The sequence below is a fragment of the Pteropus vampyrus genome, unplaced genomic scaffold (assembly GCF_000151845.1).
Source record: "Pteropus vampyrus isolate Shadow unplaced genomic scaffold, Pvam_2.0 Scaffold63, whole genome shotgun sequence".
NCBI lineage: Eukaryota > Metazoa > Chordata > Mammalia > Chiroptera > Pteropodidae > Pteropus > Pteropus vampyrus.
The window spans coordinates 3070550-3088812 of NW_011888844.1; the positions used below are offsets into that span (position 1 = coordinate 3070550).

General features: G+C 33.8%; 1 protein-coding gene across 2 annotated transcripts in view; it reads right to left on the minus strand.

The window, feature by feature from the left end:
* POF1B (POF1B, actin binding protein) overlaps positions 1–18263 on the minus strand; it is a 78568-nt gene that overhangs the window by 40593 nt on the left and 19712 nt on the right. For both annotated transcript variants that reach the window (XM_011361159.1, XM_011361158.1), the window contains exons 5-6: positions 4426–4527; positions 1184–1366 (exon numbers count right to left, since the gene is read on the minus strand). In XM_011361159.1, the coding sequence (XP_011359461.1) occupies positions 1184–1366; positions 4426–4527 (285 nt within the window). The remainder of the gene's footprint in view (positions 1–1183; positions 1367–4425; positions 4528–18263) is intronic.

Consider the following 18263-nt stretch of genomic DNA (forward strand, 5'->3'; position numbering starts at 1 on the left):
CTTTGTAAATTTTGGATATTAGGCCTTTATTGGAGGCGTTGCTTTCAAATATATTTTCCCATTCGAATGGTTGTCTCTTTACCTTGTGGATTTCTTTTGCTGAGCAGATGCTTTTTAGTTTAATGCAGTCCCATTCATTTATTTTTGCTTTTACTTCCCTTGCTTTTGAGGTCAAATTCATAAAATCCTCTTTAAGTCCAAGGTCCTTGAGTTTAGTTCCTATGTTTTCTTCTATGCATTTTAATGTTTCAGGTCTTATATTCAGGTCCTTAATCCATGTTTGAGTTAATTTTGGTGTGTGGTGCTAGACGACAGTGTAGTTTCATTCTTTTGCAGGTTGCTTTCCAGTTTTCTTAGCACCGTTTATTGAAGAGGCTTTTCTTTCTCCACTGTACATTTTTGGCTTTTTTGTTGAAATTTATTTGCCCATATAAATATGGATTTACTTCTGGACTTTCAATTTTGTTCCACTGGTCCGTATGTCTGTTTTTCTGCCAATACCATGCTGTTTTGATTACTGTCGCTTTGTAGCATAATTTGAAGTCAGGCAGAGTGATGCCTCCAGCCTCATTCTTGTTTCTCAGAACTGCTTTGGCAGTTCAGGGTCTTTTGTAATTCCATACAAATCTGATGATTTTTTGTTCTATTTCTTTAAAAAATACTGATGGGATTTTGATGGAGATTACATTAAATCTGTATAATGCTTAAGGTATTATGACCATTTTAACTATGTTGATTCTTCCAATCCAAGAACATGGAATATCTTTCCATTTCTTTATATCTTCTTCAATTTCTTTTAATAGAGTCTTATAGTTTTCATTATATAGGTCCTTGACATGTTTCATTAGATTTATTCTTAGGTATATTGTTCCTTCTGTTGCAATAGCAAAAGGAATTATTTTTTCTACTTCTTTTTCTGACACTTCATTATTAGAGTGTAGGAACGCTATGGATTTTTGAACATTGATTTTGTATCTAGAGACTTTACTGTATTTGCTTATTGTTTCTAGTAGTGTTCTTGTGGAGTCTTTAAGGTTCTCTATATAAAGAATCAGGTCACAAATACTAGTGGTATAACTCTTCAATATTTTGATGAAAATTTAATATGGGTGCCTGTACAGTAAAGTGAGAAGGGATTAAGAGGGCTATTTCATTTTTATAAGGCATTCCAGATTGATCTTACCTGTTCATGTATATGGCTTGATTCGCCAGGGTGCAGTTCATTTCCAGTGCTTGTAGATATTGAATCACTTCCTGTGATGGTTTGCATTTCCTGGCTAGAATGGGATTGTTGACAGTATGGAGAATGGATGATCTGGGGTTGTTGAACAATGTGATGATGGCACTGAACCTGAGGATAGCATTCCTAAAACACATAAATATGCCAAAAACAGCCACAAAGAATAAAAATTACTAACCAAGAAAAACCCAACTGCAACCATTTTTTAAAAAATTTAATGTGTTCTTTCACAAGATAATTCAAGCCCTAGGATTTGTAGTTTTAATAAGTGATATATTATTTTTTCAAATTATTCCATTGGAGGAAATTTTATTGAATTCTATTTTTATTTGATTAAGTGTCTGTGGCCATCTAATTATGTAAATTGGCTAAGGAATTGCATGTTCTGATTAAATTAATATCCTAGTTATACTTAACACTAAAACTATAATGAATATTAATATCAATCTTTCTTTGATTATTCAACAAGTACTTCAGGATCTAATTACATAATAATACTATAGTACTGGAGATGTAGATGGATATAAAATTAGAAAATAATGTAGTGGTTTTCAATGTCAAGAAGCATATTAGAATCACAGCAGGGGTAGACAAAGTTCTTATGCTTATGAAAATTGAGCATGAAGTAAGAAAAATATTCAAAAACAGTGACTGAAGCTTCAGATCCAGAAAATATCTATCATAAATCTGACTTAATCACTTATTCTGTGATCTTGAGAAACTGTATATGTAACCTTTATGAGCCTCAGTTTCCTCATTTGTAAAAGTGAAAATAGTATGTATCTTATTGAGTTGCTGTGAGGATTAAATGAACTAACATTTATAAAGTGCCTAGTACAAAGCAGGTTTTAAGTTTTCAATTCTCACACTTGACTACTAAATTATTGTTCCAAAGCAAAATATTTATATGTTACTGTTCATATGTTACTTTTGAAGCATACCACAAGCTGAATTTTTAATGTATAAGAAATCAAACATTTCTGATTTATCATGTATTTTGTCTTCTTTGATAGAGAAAAAACATACAAAGAGTACAGTTCATATAAATTGAATAATATCTTGCAACTGGCACCACTTTACCACCCTTCCACAACAAAGACCTCTTTTTTAAACAATTCTCATCTCCTAAGAGCTAATCCTATTTGAATTATTCTCATGTGACATTATAAAGGTTCGTTCAGACTCTGGCTTTATCCAGCTCATCCTACTGTATCTCTATCACTGAGGAAACTCAGCTAAGTCAAACAGTTATAGTTTGTTCTATGTGCATGGCTCCTTTTACCTTGGGCAGTCCCCCATGGCAGTTCCAAAACTCCCAAATAATTTCAGTCATTCATAAGAAAAGTGGAAGTAAAAAATGTAAATATTCAAGTTAATAGTAAGTAGCAGCAGTGTTTTCTTAATGTAGTTTTTCTTTAATTGTTCCAGATACAAAGCAATAATAATGTACAGGATATTCAATCATTTCCTTTAGGGACCAAGATTCAGAAAAGCTGTTTATTCTCTTTGAAACAAGAAGTTGGAAGTGTCATGAAATGATGTACCTCAAACATTCCTTACTATTTAAAATGTGTCAAATTTATTGTTTTGTCAGTTCAATAGGATAAAGGAAAAATATAATTTGATAGCTTGAGGGAATTTCCCCTTGAAGAACTGACATATTTGATGAAATTTTTCTATTTAGTATCATAATGTCCAGGAACTTTGCTATTTCTCCGATAACAGACATCTGAAAGGAAGATAGGTGTACTGTACTCTTGCACTATATGCAAGACTATATGCAGCTTTCCAAGCAGTCCAGAATCTTAAAGATTTGGATGTTTATGATTCTGACAGTTTATTTTATTGTGCAAAATATAAGCAATAATGTATTAGTCCTATGAATCTGGTAATCACTGCTCATAAATGCTCAAAAAATAAGACATGTTCTCATGTCAGGGAAATTAAAAAGGGTAATTTAGTATATTTTAATGTTTCATTTGTATATGAAAAAATGATTTTGTTATGAAAATTTATTAGATATTATTTGACTGCCTGTTTTGAGGTTGAATTGTGCCCCTTGTCTTCCCTCACTGCCCCAAAAAAGATATAGTAAAGTCTTAACCTCCAGTATCTCAGAATGTGACCTTATTAGGAAACAGGGTCTTTACAGAGGTATAAGCAAGTTAAAATGAGGTCATTAGTATAGGTCCTAAACCAACATTACTGGTGTCTTTATAAAAAGGGGAAATTTGAGCACAGAGACAGACATGCAAAGAGGAAACACAATGTGAAAACACTCAGGGAAGATGCCATGTAAAGATAGAAGATTAAGCTTATGCATCTATAAGTGAAGGAACACCTGAGGCCACCAGAAACTAGGAGGCAGATATGAAAGATTTTCTTCCCTAGAGGCTTCAGAGGGAGCATGGCCCTGCTAACACTGTGATTTTGTACTTCTAACCTCCAGAACTGTGAAACAATAAGTGTCTGTTGTTTTAAGCCACCCAGATTGTGGTACTTTGTTATACTTTGTTATAGAAACCCTAAGAAACTAAGACACTGTCCAGTTCAAGAACGTCCAATAGATAAATCCTAGGCTTTGTCATGCTTGTATCCACTGAGCACATCATGTGGAAACCTCTTCTGGTTACAGTAACAATTCTGCTTTGAAGGACTAGGGGCTCTAGATGCCATGGAATCTAAATGCCATCGCCCTGCTACAATATTGTACTCTACTTGGTCTCTCAATTAAGCTCAATGGAATTTAAAAAATGTGACTTGAAGCTTTAGTTTTCTAGATCTTTACAGTTTGCAGCATTTTATATGTCTTTTCATACACATTCATTAAAAATTTCATTTTATATTAAATGAATTAAGATAAAATTATAATACTTTAAATTATGATTTTTGTGAGACCAGTTTAAAGGAAACATACAAGTTCAGGTTCTACTATTAATTTTCTATGTGAGTTAACATCTTTATTTCAGTTTTCCTTTCAGTAAAACAAGAACAATAATACTTCACATGAGAAAATGGATATAGAAGTGTTAAGGATTATATTAAGAGCTGTAGACATAACAAAATATTATTGTGACTCATGGTGGTCTTGCCTAGCATTTGACAATTGGCTGCCATTTTAGATTTACTAAAATATTCAAAAGTATACATTTGCAAAATAAGCCTTAAAACAAAATTTTACGTACCTGATCCATATTTAGTTTCTCCACTTTTCTTATTGTTTTTTCATAAATAACATTGTTGCCTGGGAAGAAATGACCTCCTCTTAGGAATGGAGACAGTGGTTCCTATAAAGAGAGTAAAGACTATGTTTTGCTTTGAAAAATACCTTTTCAGGAAAAGCTTAACTTTAACAAATATCTGGTCTCTAAAAAACTTTGATGTAGTGGCAGACGTTAAGAAAAGAGTGGAATGGTATCCCGATAAGGTCTGAGAGATGTAAGAAAATAGTAATAAAGATAGCCTGTTTTCTCAAACCAAACAATCTGTATCTCTCCTATTACACTTAACTAGGCTTAACACAGTATTTTGGAGGAAATTTAAATGGGAGTGGGAAAAATAATTTTTTCTCTTCCTAAGGCAAGATATAATGAGTTTCTTCTGAGCTAGACAGGCGTGAGATCAACTTTATTTAAATGGGGTACACTGGCAGGTTCTTTCTATGCAAAAGTGTTATTGGAAAAATGCAAAATAAACAATTTTGTACCACTGAGCTGTAAAGCAGATAGAACTATATTCAAGATTTTTTTTCCTGGAACTCAATTTGGGTACCCTTGATGTGTACTACTCTTACTTGTGATTATAATCATAGCTAAAGCTCTCAGTACAACATGTTTTGAATACTGAGAAAAGAGTAGAGGCTTTAAGAGTCACTGTACTTCCATATAATCAACTAAATTGATGTAGTATTATCCAAATGCTTAGAAGATGTCATCCAATGAAATAAAGGCTGTTTGCATGTCTAAGATCTGAAAGAAACCAGGGAAGAGCTAATAAGAATCTGACAGGGAGTCTAAATTAAATGTAATGTGTGCTATATTCCATTCCCTTCTTTTGGTTTTCATATGAGTCTTTACTTGTAGAAGAGGAGTTGCGGTTGTCTTTTTTGAAGGGGATTGGCCAAGCCTGTAACATTTAATGTGTTTAGGACCATTAGAAAATCAACAAAGTTTGCTAGCACTTTTGTAGTTTGCTATTGTAAAATATCTTAGAACAACTTGACTAAAACACTGGTTGTTGAGAAGACAAGACACTCTTGAACCCAAAGCTATACACTTCTTATATTCAAGTTTGAATAAAGGGTGTTTACTAAATGTTCCTGAGATACTTTGGTAAAAAATAAACATATAACTGATTAAATTTGACTAGCTGATGAATTGTTAAATCTAAAGATGGGAATATTTAGGTAGATTCCCTTGAAACTATTTGTGTTTGTTTATTTGTTTGTTTGTTTAAAAAAGCCTCCTTGGTTATTATTTACAACCATGTAACACATGATTACTATGCACAATATACTTTGCTAACTATTATAAAGCCTGAATCAAACTTAGATTATTACCAGAAGCACTGAATATTGATCAGTGTTCATCAAACTATAGCTAGCAGCCTATTTTGTGATATCTTCAAGCTAAGAATGACATTTAGATTTTTAAAGACTGCAAGTAAAAGGAAGGAAGACCAAACATTATGTAACCAGCAAAGCCTAAAATTTTTTACTATATGGCCCTTTACAGACAATTTTGCTAATCAATGGTCTGGATGATATATGAACACAAATACATGTAATATAATAGAAAGTGGCAAGTGTGAGAGGTATGGAAAAATAGCTTATGGGATAGACTTAAAAAAACAAACAAACAAAAAACCTGAATTTAATCCAGCACTGCTCGAGTAGGTTCCTTGGATCAGGTGGCATTTGAGAAAAGGTTAAGATGGTCTTTAGATATGAGGAGATGGAAAACAATGGTGTTACAAATGAAGGAAACGAATTAAGTCAAGATGCCATGGTTGGTCCTTAAGATCAGGAACAGGACAAGGATGCCCAGTTTCACCACTCTTGTTCAACATTGTATTGGAAGTCTTAGCCAAAGCAATAAGACAAGAAAGATAACTAAAAGGTATCCAAATTGGAAAGGATGAAGTAAAATTGTCATTATTTGCAGAAGACATGATACTATATATAGAGAACCCTAAAGATTCCACCCCAAAATTGTTAGAACTGATCAATGGATTCAGTCAAGTAGCAAGATACAAAATTAATATTCAGAAGTCAGTGGCATTTTTATATACCAATTATGAACTTCCAGAAAGAGAAATTAATAAAACAATCCCATTTACAATTGCATCGAAAACAGTAAAATACCTGGGAATCAAATTAACCAAGAAGGTAAAAGACCTATTCTCTGAAAATTATGTCATCGAAAAAAGAAATTGAAGAAGGTACAAATAAGTGGAAGCACATATTGTGCTCATGTGTAAAAAGAATCAACATTATTAAAATGGCCATGCTACCCAAAGCAATCTATAGATTCAATGCAATCTCTATCAAAATACCAATGGCATTTTTCAGAGAACTAGAAAAAATAGTCCTAAAATTTATGTGGATCTATAAAAGACCCCGAAGAGCCACGGAACTCTTGAGAAAGAAGAATAAAGTTAGAGATATCACACTACTTCATACCAAACTATAGTACAAGGCCATGGTAATTAAAACATCATGGTACTGGCATAGAAACAGGTACATTGATCCATGGAACATAATAGAGAGCCCAGAAATACATGACATCTATATGCTCACTTAATATATGAGCAAAGGAGGCAAGAATATGCAATGGCGTAAAGACAGTCAATAAATGGTGTTGGGAAAATTGGACAGATACATGGAAAATAAAAGAAACTGGACCACTTTCTTATACCGTATACAAGAGTAGACCCAAAATGGATTAAAGGCTTACATGTAAGTCCTAAAACCATAAAACTTCTAAAAAAAAATAGACAATAAATTTTCTGATATTGCTAACAGTAATTTCTTTTCGGCTATATCTCCTCAGGCAATGGAAACAAAAGAAAAAATAAACAAATGGGACCACATCAAACTAAAAAGTTTTTGCACAGCAAAAGAAACCATCAACAAAATGAAAACACAACTGACTGAATGGGAGAGGATATTAGCTTATGATATATTTGATAAGGGGTTAATATCTGAAATACATAAAGGACTCATACAACTCAACAACAACAACAACAAAACAAACAAACAAACAAAGAATCCAATTTAAAAAATGGACAGAAGACCTGAATAGATATTTCTCCAAGAGGAAATAAAGATGGCCAATAGACACATTAAAAGATGCTCAAGGTCACTAATCATCAGAGAAATGAAAATTAAAACCACAATGAGATATCACCTCATGCCTGTCAGAATGGCTATCATCAATAAATCAAAGAACAACAAGTGTTGGCAAGGATGCGGAGAAAAGGGAACCATACATTGTTGGTGGGATTATAGATTGGCACAGCCACTATGGAAAACAGTCTGGAGGTTTCTTGAAAAATTAAAAATAGCTATACCTTTTGACCCAGCAATTGAACTTCTGGGTATTTATCCAAAGAAAACCAAAACAATAATTCATAAAGATCTATGCACCCCTATGTTCACGGCTATTTACAACAGCCAAGATATGGAAGCAAACTAAATGCCCATCAATAGATGACTGGATAAAGAAGGTATGGTTCTTATATACAATGGAATATTACTCAGCCATTAAAAAAAATGACATTCTACCATTTGCAATGACATGGATGGACCTAGCGGTTATTATGCTGAGTGAAATAAGTCAGACAGAGAAAGATAAATACCATATGATTTCATTTATATGTGGAATCTAAGGAACCAAAAGAACAAACTAATCAAAATTAGACTCATAAATATAGAGGCCAATATGGTGATGGCCAGAGGGGAAGGGGGTTGGAGGCCGGGAGAAAGTGGTGAAGGGTTAAAGAAGTACACATTAGTAGATGATAGATGGTCACCGGGATAAGGAGCACAGCATACGGAATGCAGTCAGCATTAATGGAATGGCTAGGTGAAGAGCCAGAGGAGAGAAGAGCAATTAGAGGGATCGTTTCATAAACTATATAAATGTCTAACTGATGTACTGTATACTTGAAACTAATAATAAAATGCAATTAATAAAAAAAGACACCAAGGTTGGAAAAGTGTAAGTTGTATGTAGGGGACATACTTGGCAAATGGAGCTAGGTTCTGTAAACAGTGAGAAGCCTTTGAAGGTTTTTAAAAGGATGAGAGGTAAAAGTAAGTCTACTTCGGGAAGAATAATTGGAGAATGGAAAAAGTACAGGTGAAGAGACAGGAGATTATCCTAAATCATTAAAGACAGTACTTTTCAAAGATGGTACTGAGATCTTGAACCTGAGGGATCTACTATATGGCCAATGCTGCCAAAAACAAAAATAGTAAAAAGTTGAGACATATTGAGTTTTATGCGCTCCTGGTAAGAATCCAAGTCTGATTCATGTTTTTATTCCTCATAACACTTTGAAAAATAAATAGTGCATAGTAATCTCTTAAATATGTGTCAAGTTATTGCAAAGAACTAGCAAAGAGACTCTTACAAAAATGCGCAGATGGGCTTTCAGGTATAGATGTCAGCACATAGTCAAAACATGTCTGAACTGAATGGGGAGCTCATGGCTACAGTTCTAGATTTCAGAGTCATATGCTTAAAAGTTCTAGTTAAAACCATGCAATTGTTGAAAAGGTAAGTAAGGATCAAAGACAGAACTAGATGGATCTTAAAAGGTATGAGAATAAGAAAAGAAAAATGTCATAAGATTAAGAGAAGAGAAACTTCAAAAATTAGTGGAAAGGTGAGTAAAGGTATAAATGCTTCAGAGAGTGAATTAGAAAGTGGCTTGAATTTGGACTACGATAAATCAGTTGGATTTGATGACTAAAATTACTGGCAGCAGGTGTAATGGAAAAAAAATACAGAACCTGTATTCAGTTCTGACTCTATCATCTACTTTCTTTGGAAACTTAGGCAAGTCATTTACCTTCTCTGAGGCTCAGTTTTCTTATCATAGGGATAGTAATGCAGAGTACTTTATCAAGCAAAATAATATATTTTAAAGTACCTTAATCTATAATTTTATGTACAAGTAATATTGGTTTTTAATGATATAGTAAAATAATATTTAAAATCAATACTGCCTTTAAAATAATTATGAAAATATTGTTAGAATTGTTTTAGGATATCAAGTTAAAAAATACACAAAAGTGGGCTTATTGAGGGCAAGGATGTTATCCATCTTGAACACCACATAGTGAATGAACAGATGATCGGGTGAGAAGAGAGGAGATGAACCTTTATCTTTAGGATATAAGCATCTTCTAAGAGGGGAAAAACAAAATTAACAAAAACATAAAAGTTTCTTCTCTGTGAGCTAAAGTTTACTATGAATGCTGAAGCATTATCATTTTTAAGAAGAAAAATGGTTTAGGTGTTGACAATATTGATTCTCTCTAAAATGTGTGTTGGGCTTCTTATTTTAAATGACTTACTTAAAAAAAGCCTCTTAATTTAAAGGACTATTATTTCCCTCCAAATCTATAAAAATGTAAAACCAAATATTACTATGAATAAATTGTTCTATATTTTAATTGGTGCCAGATCCACCTTAAAAATTAACAGGTGTTTTTAAAGATAGATGATCTTATAATTATAATTGTTACTTTTAGAACCTCTGTCAGTAGTTCTCACATCTAACAAAGTACATAATCCCAACATCTACTTTACTGTTCCCAGGCCATGAAAACTTACTGGGGAAAAACAAACAAACAAACAAACAAACAGAAAAGAGAAGAAAAGGAAAGGAAAGAAAAGAAAAGAAAAGAAAAAAGGAAAAGAAAAGAGAAAAGAAAAGAAAGACAATTTGCTGATTTGGCTCAGTACAAACTCAAGTTATCCAATTTTAAGAGGCCCTCCCAACTTTCATGGTCATACTTGTATTCAGCAAATTCTCTATAACTGGTTACAAATCTTTTCATTTTCCTCAATCCCCTATGCTCATGTTCCTTCATTATCCTGCTTGTTGAGAAAAATCAATAATCTGTCCAATGAGATCCCTTCATTTTCCTCCCAACTTCAAAAATCTATCTTTAGTTTCTGCTCCTTCCATCTCATTACAGAGAAAGATAAACTTCTCTTTTTTCCCTGAAGTCACTTCTCTGTCTATACCTGGAATCCTATTTCCTCATCTCTTCCAGAATCTTATCTCACTTGTCTGTATTCTTTGTTGCATCTGTAGTCTTCTTTATTTCTGGTTCTTTTCCTCTGCCTACAAATCTCTCAGATCTTCAAAATTCTGCTTTCTCCATTAGCTACTATCCCTTCTCTCCTTCCTTTGACCAATATTCTTTTTGGAAGAATGATACTCACTTACTTCCTGCATTTCTTCTTGATCTATTCACCCATTAACTTTTAGCATCTGGATTTTGCCTATACAAGTACACCAAAACTTCTCTCTCAAATATCACCACTGCTTTCTTAATGGTCAAACTCTATTACCAAACCTCATCCTCCTTGGCTTCTTGGTCGTTTGAGACAGTTAACCCCCCTTTTTCTATTTGCTTCAGTTACTCTGTGTTCATATCCCTCCCTCTCTGACAACTCTGCCTGTGGCTCCTTCCTTCTGTTCTCTTAAAGTAGAAATTTCTCAAGGTTCTGACTTCAACCCTCCCCATTACCCCTCAATGATAGCATTCACTCGTACAGTTAAAGTGACAACTTTAAGAGAAATAACTCCCGTGTCTCTATCTCAAATGTGACCTTTCTCTGAGGCATTTTTAACTGCCTATTGGACATCTTCATTTCTATGCACCTCCAATACTACTGTTTCAAACAAATATCAAATCTCCCCCTTTCTCAAACCAGTTTCTTTTCCCCTCACTTCTTAATTCTTTTTTTTTTTTTTTTTTTTTTTTTTTTACTTCTTAAACCTTTTAACTGGGCTACCATACTCTTGGTATTTCAAACTGAAAACACTTAGGGTCATATTTGACTATTCTTCATTTAATCCCATATCCAATGTAAGTTATCAAATTTTGTCAAAACTACTCCCAGAATAACTGTCAGAAAATATTGAGAGTGATAGATTTGGAGTCAGAAGACCTTAGCAAGTCATATTTATTTTATTTATAATAATGTTCATTGTAATAATATCATAAATACCACAATAAATCTTTCTCTGATTCCCCCTAAACAAATGTGTTATCTACACCTCTAAACTTCAATAAAACTTCATCTGCATTTCTTTCATGGCATCTATCATACACCCCACCATGTATTTTTACATAGCTATTTGTGAATATACCTTATTTCCCTTTCTGAGAGGAACTGTAAGTTTCTTTGATTTGAGGACCATATCTTATTTCCTTTTTTTTTTTCCTATTTGAAGACTGTACAGTGCCCACCCCACAGAAGAAGCTCCAAAACTGGAAAATTAGTGAAACTGATTAATATCAATTGGACTCTATCTATTTGATGGAACAAAATATTTCCTTCATTTCTGGGTAAAGTTTTATGCCAGAATACATGGATCCTTTGACTGAAATGACAACAAATGGAGAATAAGGAAAATTGGGAACAACCCAAACTAAAAAAAGCTAATCAGGTTGAAGGAAATCATAATGAGAGAAGTGGATCAAGATCAATTTAATTACAGGGAGGAGAAGTAAAGATTAGACAAACTTGGTGGTGAAAGAGGATAAAGTTGTCACTTAGGAGGCTCAGCTTATTATAAATATTGTAATTAAGTCAGAATCTTCTCCTAGGGAAATTTAAAAGAGTAAACAAAAAAGCGTATACTTACGTAAATAAAATGGGGAATATATCTAGACAGGATTTTCAACATGCTCTGCAAAACTAGTTAGATTATTTTTGTTTATGAAATATGGGGACCGAAATTAGTTTTATTCCTCAATAATGAAAAGAGTAAGAAGCTTTAAAATGGTAATTTTTCTTTAACTGTCTACTGGATCTTCTCCCTGGGAAATTCTTTGCTTCTTTATAGTTGAACACAGCCATAATGAAAGCCTTTACAGGGGCAGGCACAGTATTACAAATATGTTACATAATTGCATACGTAATTCTAATTTCTCTGCCTTTGTAATTACACTGTGACTGGGGAGACTGGGTAGGGGCAAGTGGTATGTAGATGAGTCTTTAGATCCTAATTCACTTACAGCATTAATTGTCTTTAATTTGCAAATGTGTTTCTTTTCCCCCCAGATCTGCATTGTTAAATTTCAGTTCCAACTCTGCTTATTTGTAACTAAATGATTTGGGGTCAGTTAAGAAGATTCAAGAAGGTTGGAACCTTGTTTTGTTCACTGCTCTATCCCAAGTTCTTAGGGCAATTTTTGGTACACAGTAGAAAACTGATAAATATTCATTGAATAAATGACTAAATTTCTCTGTGCTTCTGTTTTCTCACCTTTTTAGGATTAAATTGGATAAAATATGTAAATTTCCTAGCACAGAGTGTATACCCATAAATATTAATTCTTCTCTTCCTTATGAACTAAAGTATAATAATTCAACCAAAGTCACATAAGAATCACTGACAAAGTGGATTGAAATTCAAATGATTTGATATTTTAAATCTCTCTGTGGATATATTCTAGGCAAACATGGTAATTCTCACATTATTAAAAAAAAAAAAAGCACTATCTAGAGTTAATTATTGGAAAGCCAGGGATATCAAGTGAAATATGCATCTAAATATATGCATATTCTCCAGTTTGGGTGTGAAAGAAAAAGAGAGAGGAAGGAAGAAAGGGGAGGGTAAAGTGATTGGCCAAGTTATAAAAGGAAGCATACTCTCATCTTTCGGGCCCTCCTAATGACCCCCTTCCCCACAATTTTTAGATTTGTTGCTTAAACATTTGATTCTGCAAATGAAGAAGGAAGCGGCTGCATTACTACAATCACATTCTCTTTTGATATTTGTGTATGTGTGTGTGTGTGTGTGTGTGTGTATATATATGTATATATATATATATATATACACACACATATATATGTATGTATATATATATATGTATGTATATGTCCAAAACAATCGCCCCAATACAGAGATTGCATGATCACAGGTTTACACGCACACATGCACAACTAACAGCCTTGCTAACTAAAGGCATATGAGAAAATGATTTTAAAAGAAAGAAAGAAAGAAAAGGGGACATAGACACAAGAAGAATAGTACATCCTCCCCATCCACCTAGAATAGAACCAAGTGTGCTACCCTAATTTAACTTTCTGTTTTCCACAGCTGACATAAATAATCGATTTTGTTTTTTGAGAAAGAGAAGGATTGCTTCCTACAATCATAGAGCTATACAATAAAGAGCAAAACAAAGAACTGCTGTGTAATTGTCTGGGGCACACCATTTCTATTTGTGAAACTTTTGTACTTCAAACCCCATTGAGAGATTAGATTAAACATGGTGGAGTGAGAAGTGTCCCCAGATATCTCCCCTTGAAACACCAATAAGCTAAAACTCAACAAAAAAACCACCTAAACTGCACATCAGAATGTCTGAGCACGGGATATGCACATAAGAACTACCACAGGTCAGAACCCAGGGTGTAGGGCAGTGGACTGGGAGAAATAAAGAAGTTGCCTCTCACAGCTGCCAGAGGTATCTGTAGAAGGAGCGGGAGGGGAGAAGGTGGAGTGAATTCCATGAACAGCCCTGCCTGGGAACGTGGTGAGCTCCTTGCGCCTGGCGGCAGGACTCAGTCATCAGGGCAGAAGGCAGAGAAGCAGGAAGGCAGAAAAGAGAGGATGGCAGAAAAACAACAGTTGATTTTTTACCAAGGCTGAGCAGAAAACCCCATCCCCCAACCCAGAGAGCCCCTCCTGCATACACTCCAAGATCGAACACCATGTAACTCCGGGGGAATATGAACAAACGCTACCGAACTGTTGCTAACACTGACAGAGACTGAAACTGAGGGTAGCGAGCATGATTGAATTTCTATAAGAAAATAAAAAGGCATCATTAAGGCTTTATATAAAGCAGGTATACAAGAGGCTTAGAAGTCACCTATTGGAAGCCAAAAGAAAAGGATCTTCCTCGTAGTGGGCTAAAGAGAGACCTTTATATAATAAATCTTTTTGGGAAAAAAAGTGGAATACATTTCCATTAATGCCCAGGTGGAGGAATAGTCCATTAAAAACAATGAACAACCAAGATGACAAAGCATCTCATAAAGTAAAAAATCTCCAGAAAACAAGCTTACAGACATAGAAATACACAACTTAAATGACAGAGAATTCAGAATAGTACTTCTGAAAAAAACTCAGAGAGTTCCAAAATGAGCCATATCAACAATATCAGGAATTGGGGGAAAAAAAAAAAACCTGGATGAGCAGGGCAAGAAGATTGAAACCCTCAAAAAGAACAAATAGATCTTCTGAAGAAAAAACACACTGCAAGAGTTGAAAAATGAAATAGCAAGCTTGGGAAACAGTGTCGACCAAATGGAGGAAAGGATCAGTGATATCGAAGACAGAAATCTAGAAATAAATCAGAAGGAAGAAGAGAGAAAAGGAAGAATAAAAAATAATGAAAGAGAGATTCAAGAACTAGCTGATACCATTAAGAGAGGAAACAAGAATAATAAGCATAATTGAAGGAGAGGAAAAGGAGCAGGACTAGAAAGCATTTCCAGAAAAATGGTTGACGAGAATTTCCCAAATCTAAGGAATGAGCTGGAGCTTGGAATACCCAATTATCTAAACCCAAAAAGGCCTTCACCAGACACATTGTATTAAAATTATCAAAAATCAACGACAAAGACAGAATTCTCAGGGCAGCCAGGAAAAAAAAAAAGACAGTAAACTATAAAGGAAAACCCATTAGATTATTGTCGGACTTCTCAGCAGAAATCTTATAAGCCAGAAAGGAATGGAATTAAATATTTAAACTATTAAGTGAAAGGAACTACCAGCCTAGAATAATGTATCAAGTTAAGTTCTCCTTTACATATGAAGGAGAAATAAGACCTTTCCAGATATACAAAAGTGAGGGAATTCTCCACTACAAGGCCTGCACTCCAGGAAATATTGAAAGGGGTCAGCTCACCTAAAACAAAATGATAAAAAAATAAATAAATAAATAAAACAAAACAAAAACACATAATTAGGAGTAAAGTGACTATCAGGCAAATAGAAGCTGAGGAGTGCTACCCTTACTAAGAACAGGGCATTATAAGCTTAAAATAAGAAGAGATTTGCTATAGCAAAATGGTAATGAAAGTTTAACATACATAGGGGCAATGTGAGATAACAACGACTGAAAATGGGAAGATTCAAAGATAAAATTAGCAAAGAGAATAGAGATAAGGCATGCGCAGAAGAAAATGGATGACTGTATATTTATACTATCTTTTACATATTCATAATGGTAACCGCACACAGAAGATTCAGAACTGAAATATATAACATAAAACAAGAAGAACCAGAGAGAAAACACACAAAAGCCAACCAAAATAAAGAAAACAGAAATACAAAGACAAGGAAGCCATGGAAACACTGAGCTACCAGAAAGCAAAAGATAAAATGACTATAAGAAGACCTCATATTTCAATAACCACCTTAAATGTAAATGGACTGAACTCAACAATAAAATGGCACAGAGTTGCAGAATAGATCAAAAACCAAAACCCAAACATATGCTGCCTCCAGGAGACACATCTCAGTTCCAAAGACAAATATAGACTCAGAGTGAAAGGGTATAAAATGTATTTCAAGCAAATGGCATTCAGAGAAAAGTGGGAGTAGTGGTACTAATATCGGATGAAATAGACTTTAAAATAAAAAAAATAAAGACGGATAATGAGGCATACATCATAATGATAAAAGGAATCATGCACCAAGAAGACATAACATTTAATATCTAGTCACCAAATCAGGGAGCCCCAAAATACATTAAGAAATCACTAACAGAATTAAAGGGAGAAACAGATCAAAACAGTATCATATTAGGGGACATAAATACCCCATTGTCAGATATGGACAGATCATCCAAACAGAAAATCAATAAGGAAATAGCATCCTTAAATGACACATCGGACCAACTGGACATAATTGAGATTTACAGAGCCTTTCATCCCAAAACAGCTGCTTATACATTCTTCTCTAGTGTACATGGAACATTCTCAAGAATTGACCACATACTGGGACACAGAGATACCCTCAACAATATAAGAGGGTTGAAACTATACAAACCATATTCTCTGATCATAATGCTATGAAACTAGAGATCAACTGTAAAATGAAAGCAGAAAGGTCAACAAATACATGGAGATTAAATAACATACTACTGAAGAATAACTGGGTCAGAGAAGAAATAAAAACAGAGATCAAGAGATACATAGAAATAAATGATAATGATAGTACAACATATCAAAACTGTTGGGACATGCAAAAGCGATCATAAGAGGAAATATCATATCATTATAGGCCTACCTCCCAAAATAAGAATAAGCCCAAATAAACAACTTAAAGCTTCATCTTAAGAACTAGAAAAGGAAGAACAAATGAAGCCTAAAGTCAGCAGAAGGCAATAAATCATAAAATTTAGAGCAGAAATAAATGAAATTGAAAACAAAACAAAATGAAAAAAACAATAGAGAAAATAAATGCAACAAAGAGTTGGTTCTTTGAGAAGGTTAATAAAATGGATAAACCCCTGGCTAGACTCACTAAAGAAAAAGAGAAAGAACACAAATAAACAAAATCAGGAATGAAAGAGGGGAAATTATGACAGACACTGCAGAAATACAAATACAGAATCATACAAAAATACTATGAAAAAGCATATAACACCAAATTTAAAACCTAGAAGAAATGGACTAGTACTTAGACAAATACAACCTTCCTAGACTGAATCAAGAAGTGGAAAATCTAAATAGACTGATCAGCAGTATGGTCATTGACACAATCATCAAAAACCTACCAAAAAGTAAAAGTCAAGGACCAGATGCCTTCACCAGTGAATTCTACCAAACACTCAAAGATTCAATACCTAAACTCCTCAAACTCTTCCAAAAAATCGAAGAGGAGGCAGTACTTCCCAAGTCATTTTATAAGACCAATATTACCCTGATACCAAAATCTGATAAAGAAAACACACAAAAAAGAAAATTACAGACTGATTTCTCTCATGAACACAGATGCAAAAATCCTAAATAAGATACTAGCAAACTGAATACAGCAACATATTAAAAAGATTATACACTACGATCTAGTGGGTTTCATCCCAGAGGCAAAAGGATGGTTCAGCATATGCAAATCGATTAATGTGATACACTACATAAACAAATAAAAAAATAAGAATCATCTGATTATATCAATAGATGCAGAAAAAGTCTTCGACAAGATAGCACCCATTTATGATCAAAACACTTAACAAAATCGGTATAGAAGGAAAATATCTTAACATAATAAAGGCTATACATGACAAGCCCTCTGCCAATATAATACTGAATGGTGAAAAACTAAAAACCGTCCCTCTAAGATCAGGAACAAGGCAAGGCTCTCCACTATCGCCACCATTATCAATATTACATTGGAGGTCCTAACGATTGCAATCAGGCAAGTGAAAGATATAAAAGGCATCCAAATAGGAAATGAAGAAGTCAAACTGTCACTATTTGCGGATGACATGATTCTCTATATAAAAAACCCTAAAGACTCCACAAAAATACTACTAGAAACAATAGGCAAATACAGTAAAGTTTCTGGATACAAAATCAATGTTCAAAAATCCATAGCATTCCTATACTCTAATAACAAAGTGTCAGAAAAAGAAGTGGCAAAAAAATTTTATTTTGCAATTGCAACAGAAAGAATAATATACCGAGAAATAAATCTCATGAAACATGTCAAGGGCCTATATAATGAAAACTATAAAACTCTATTAAAAGAAATC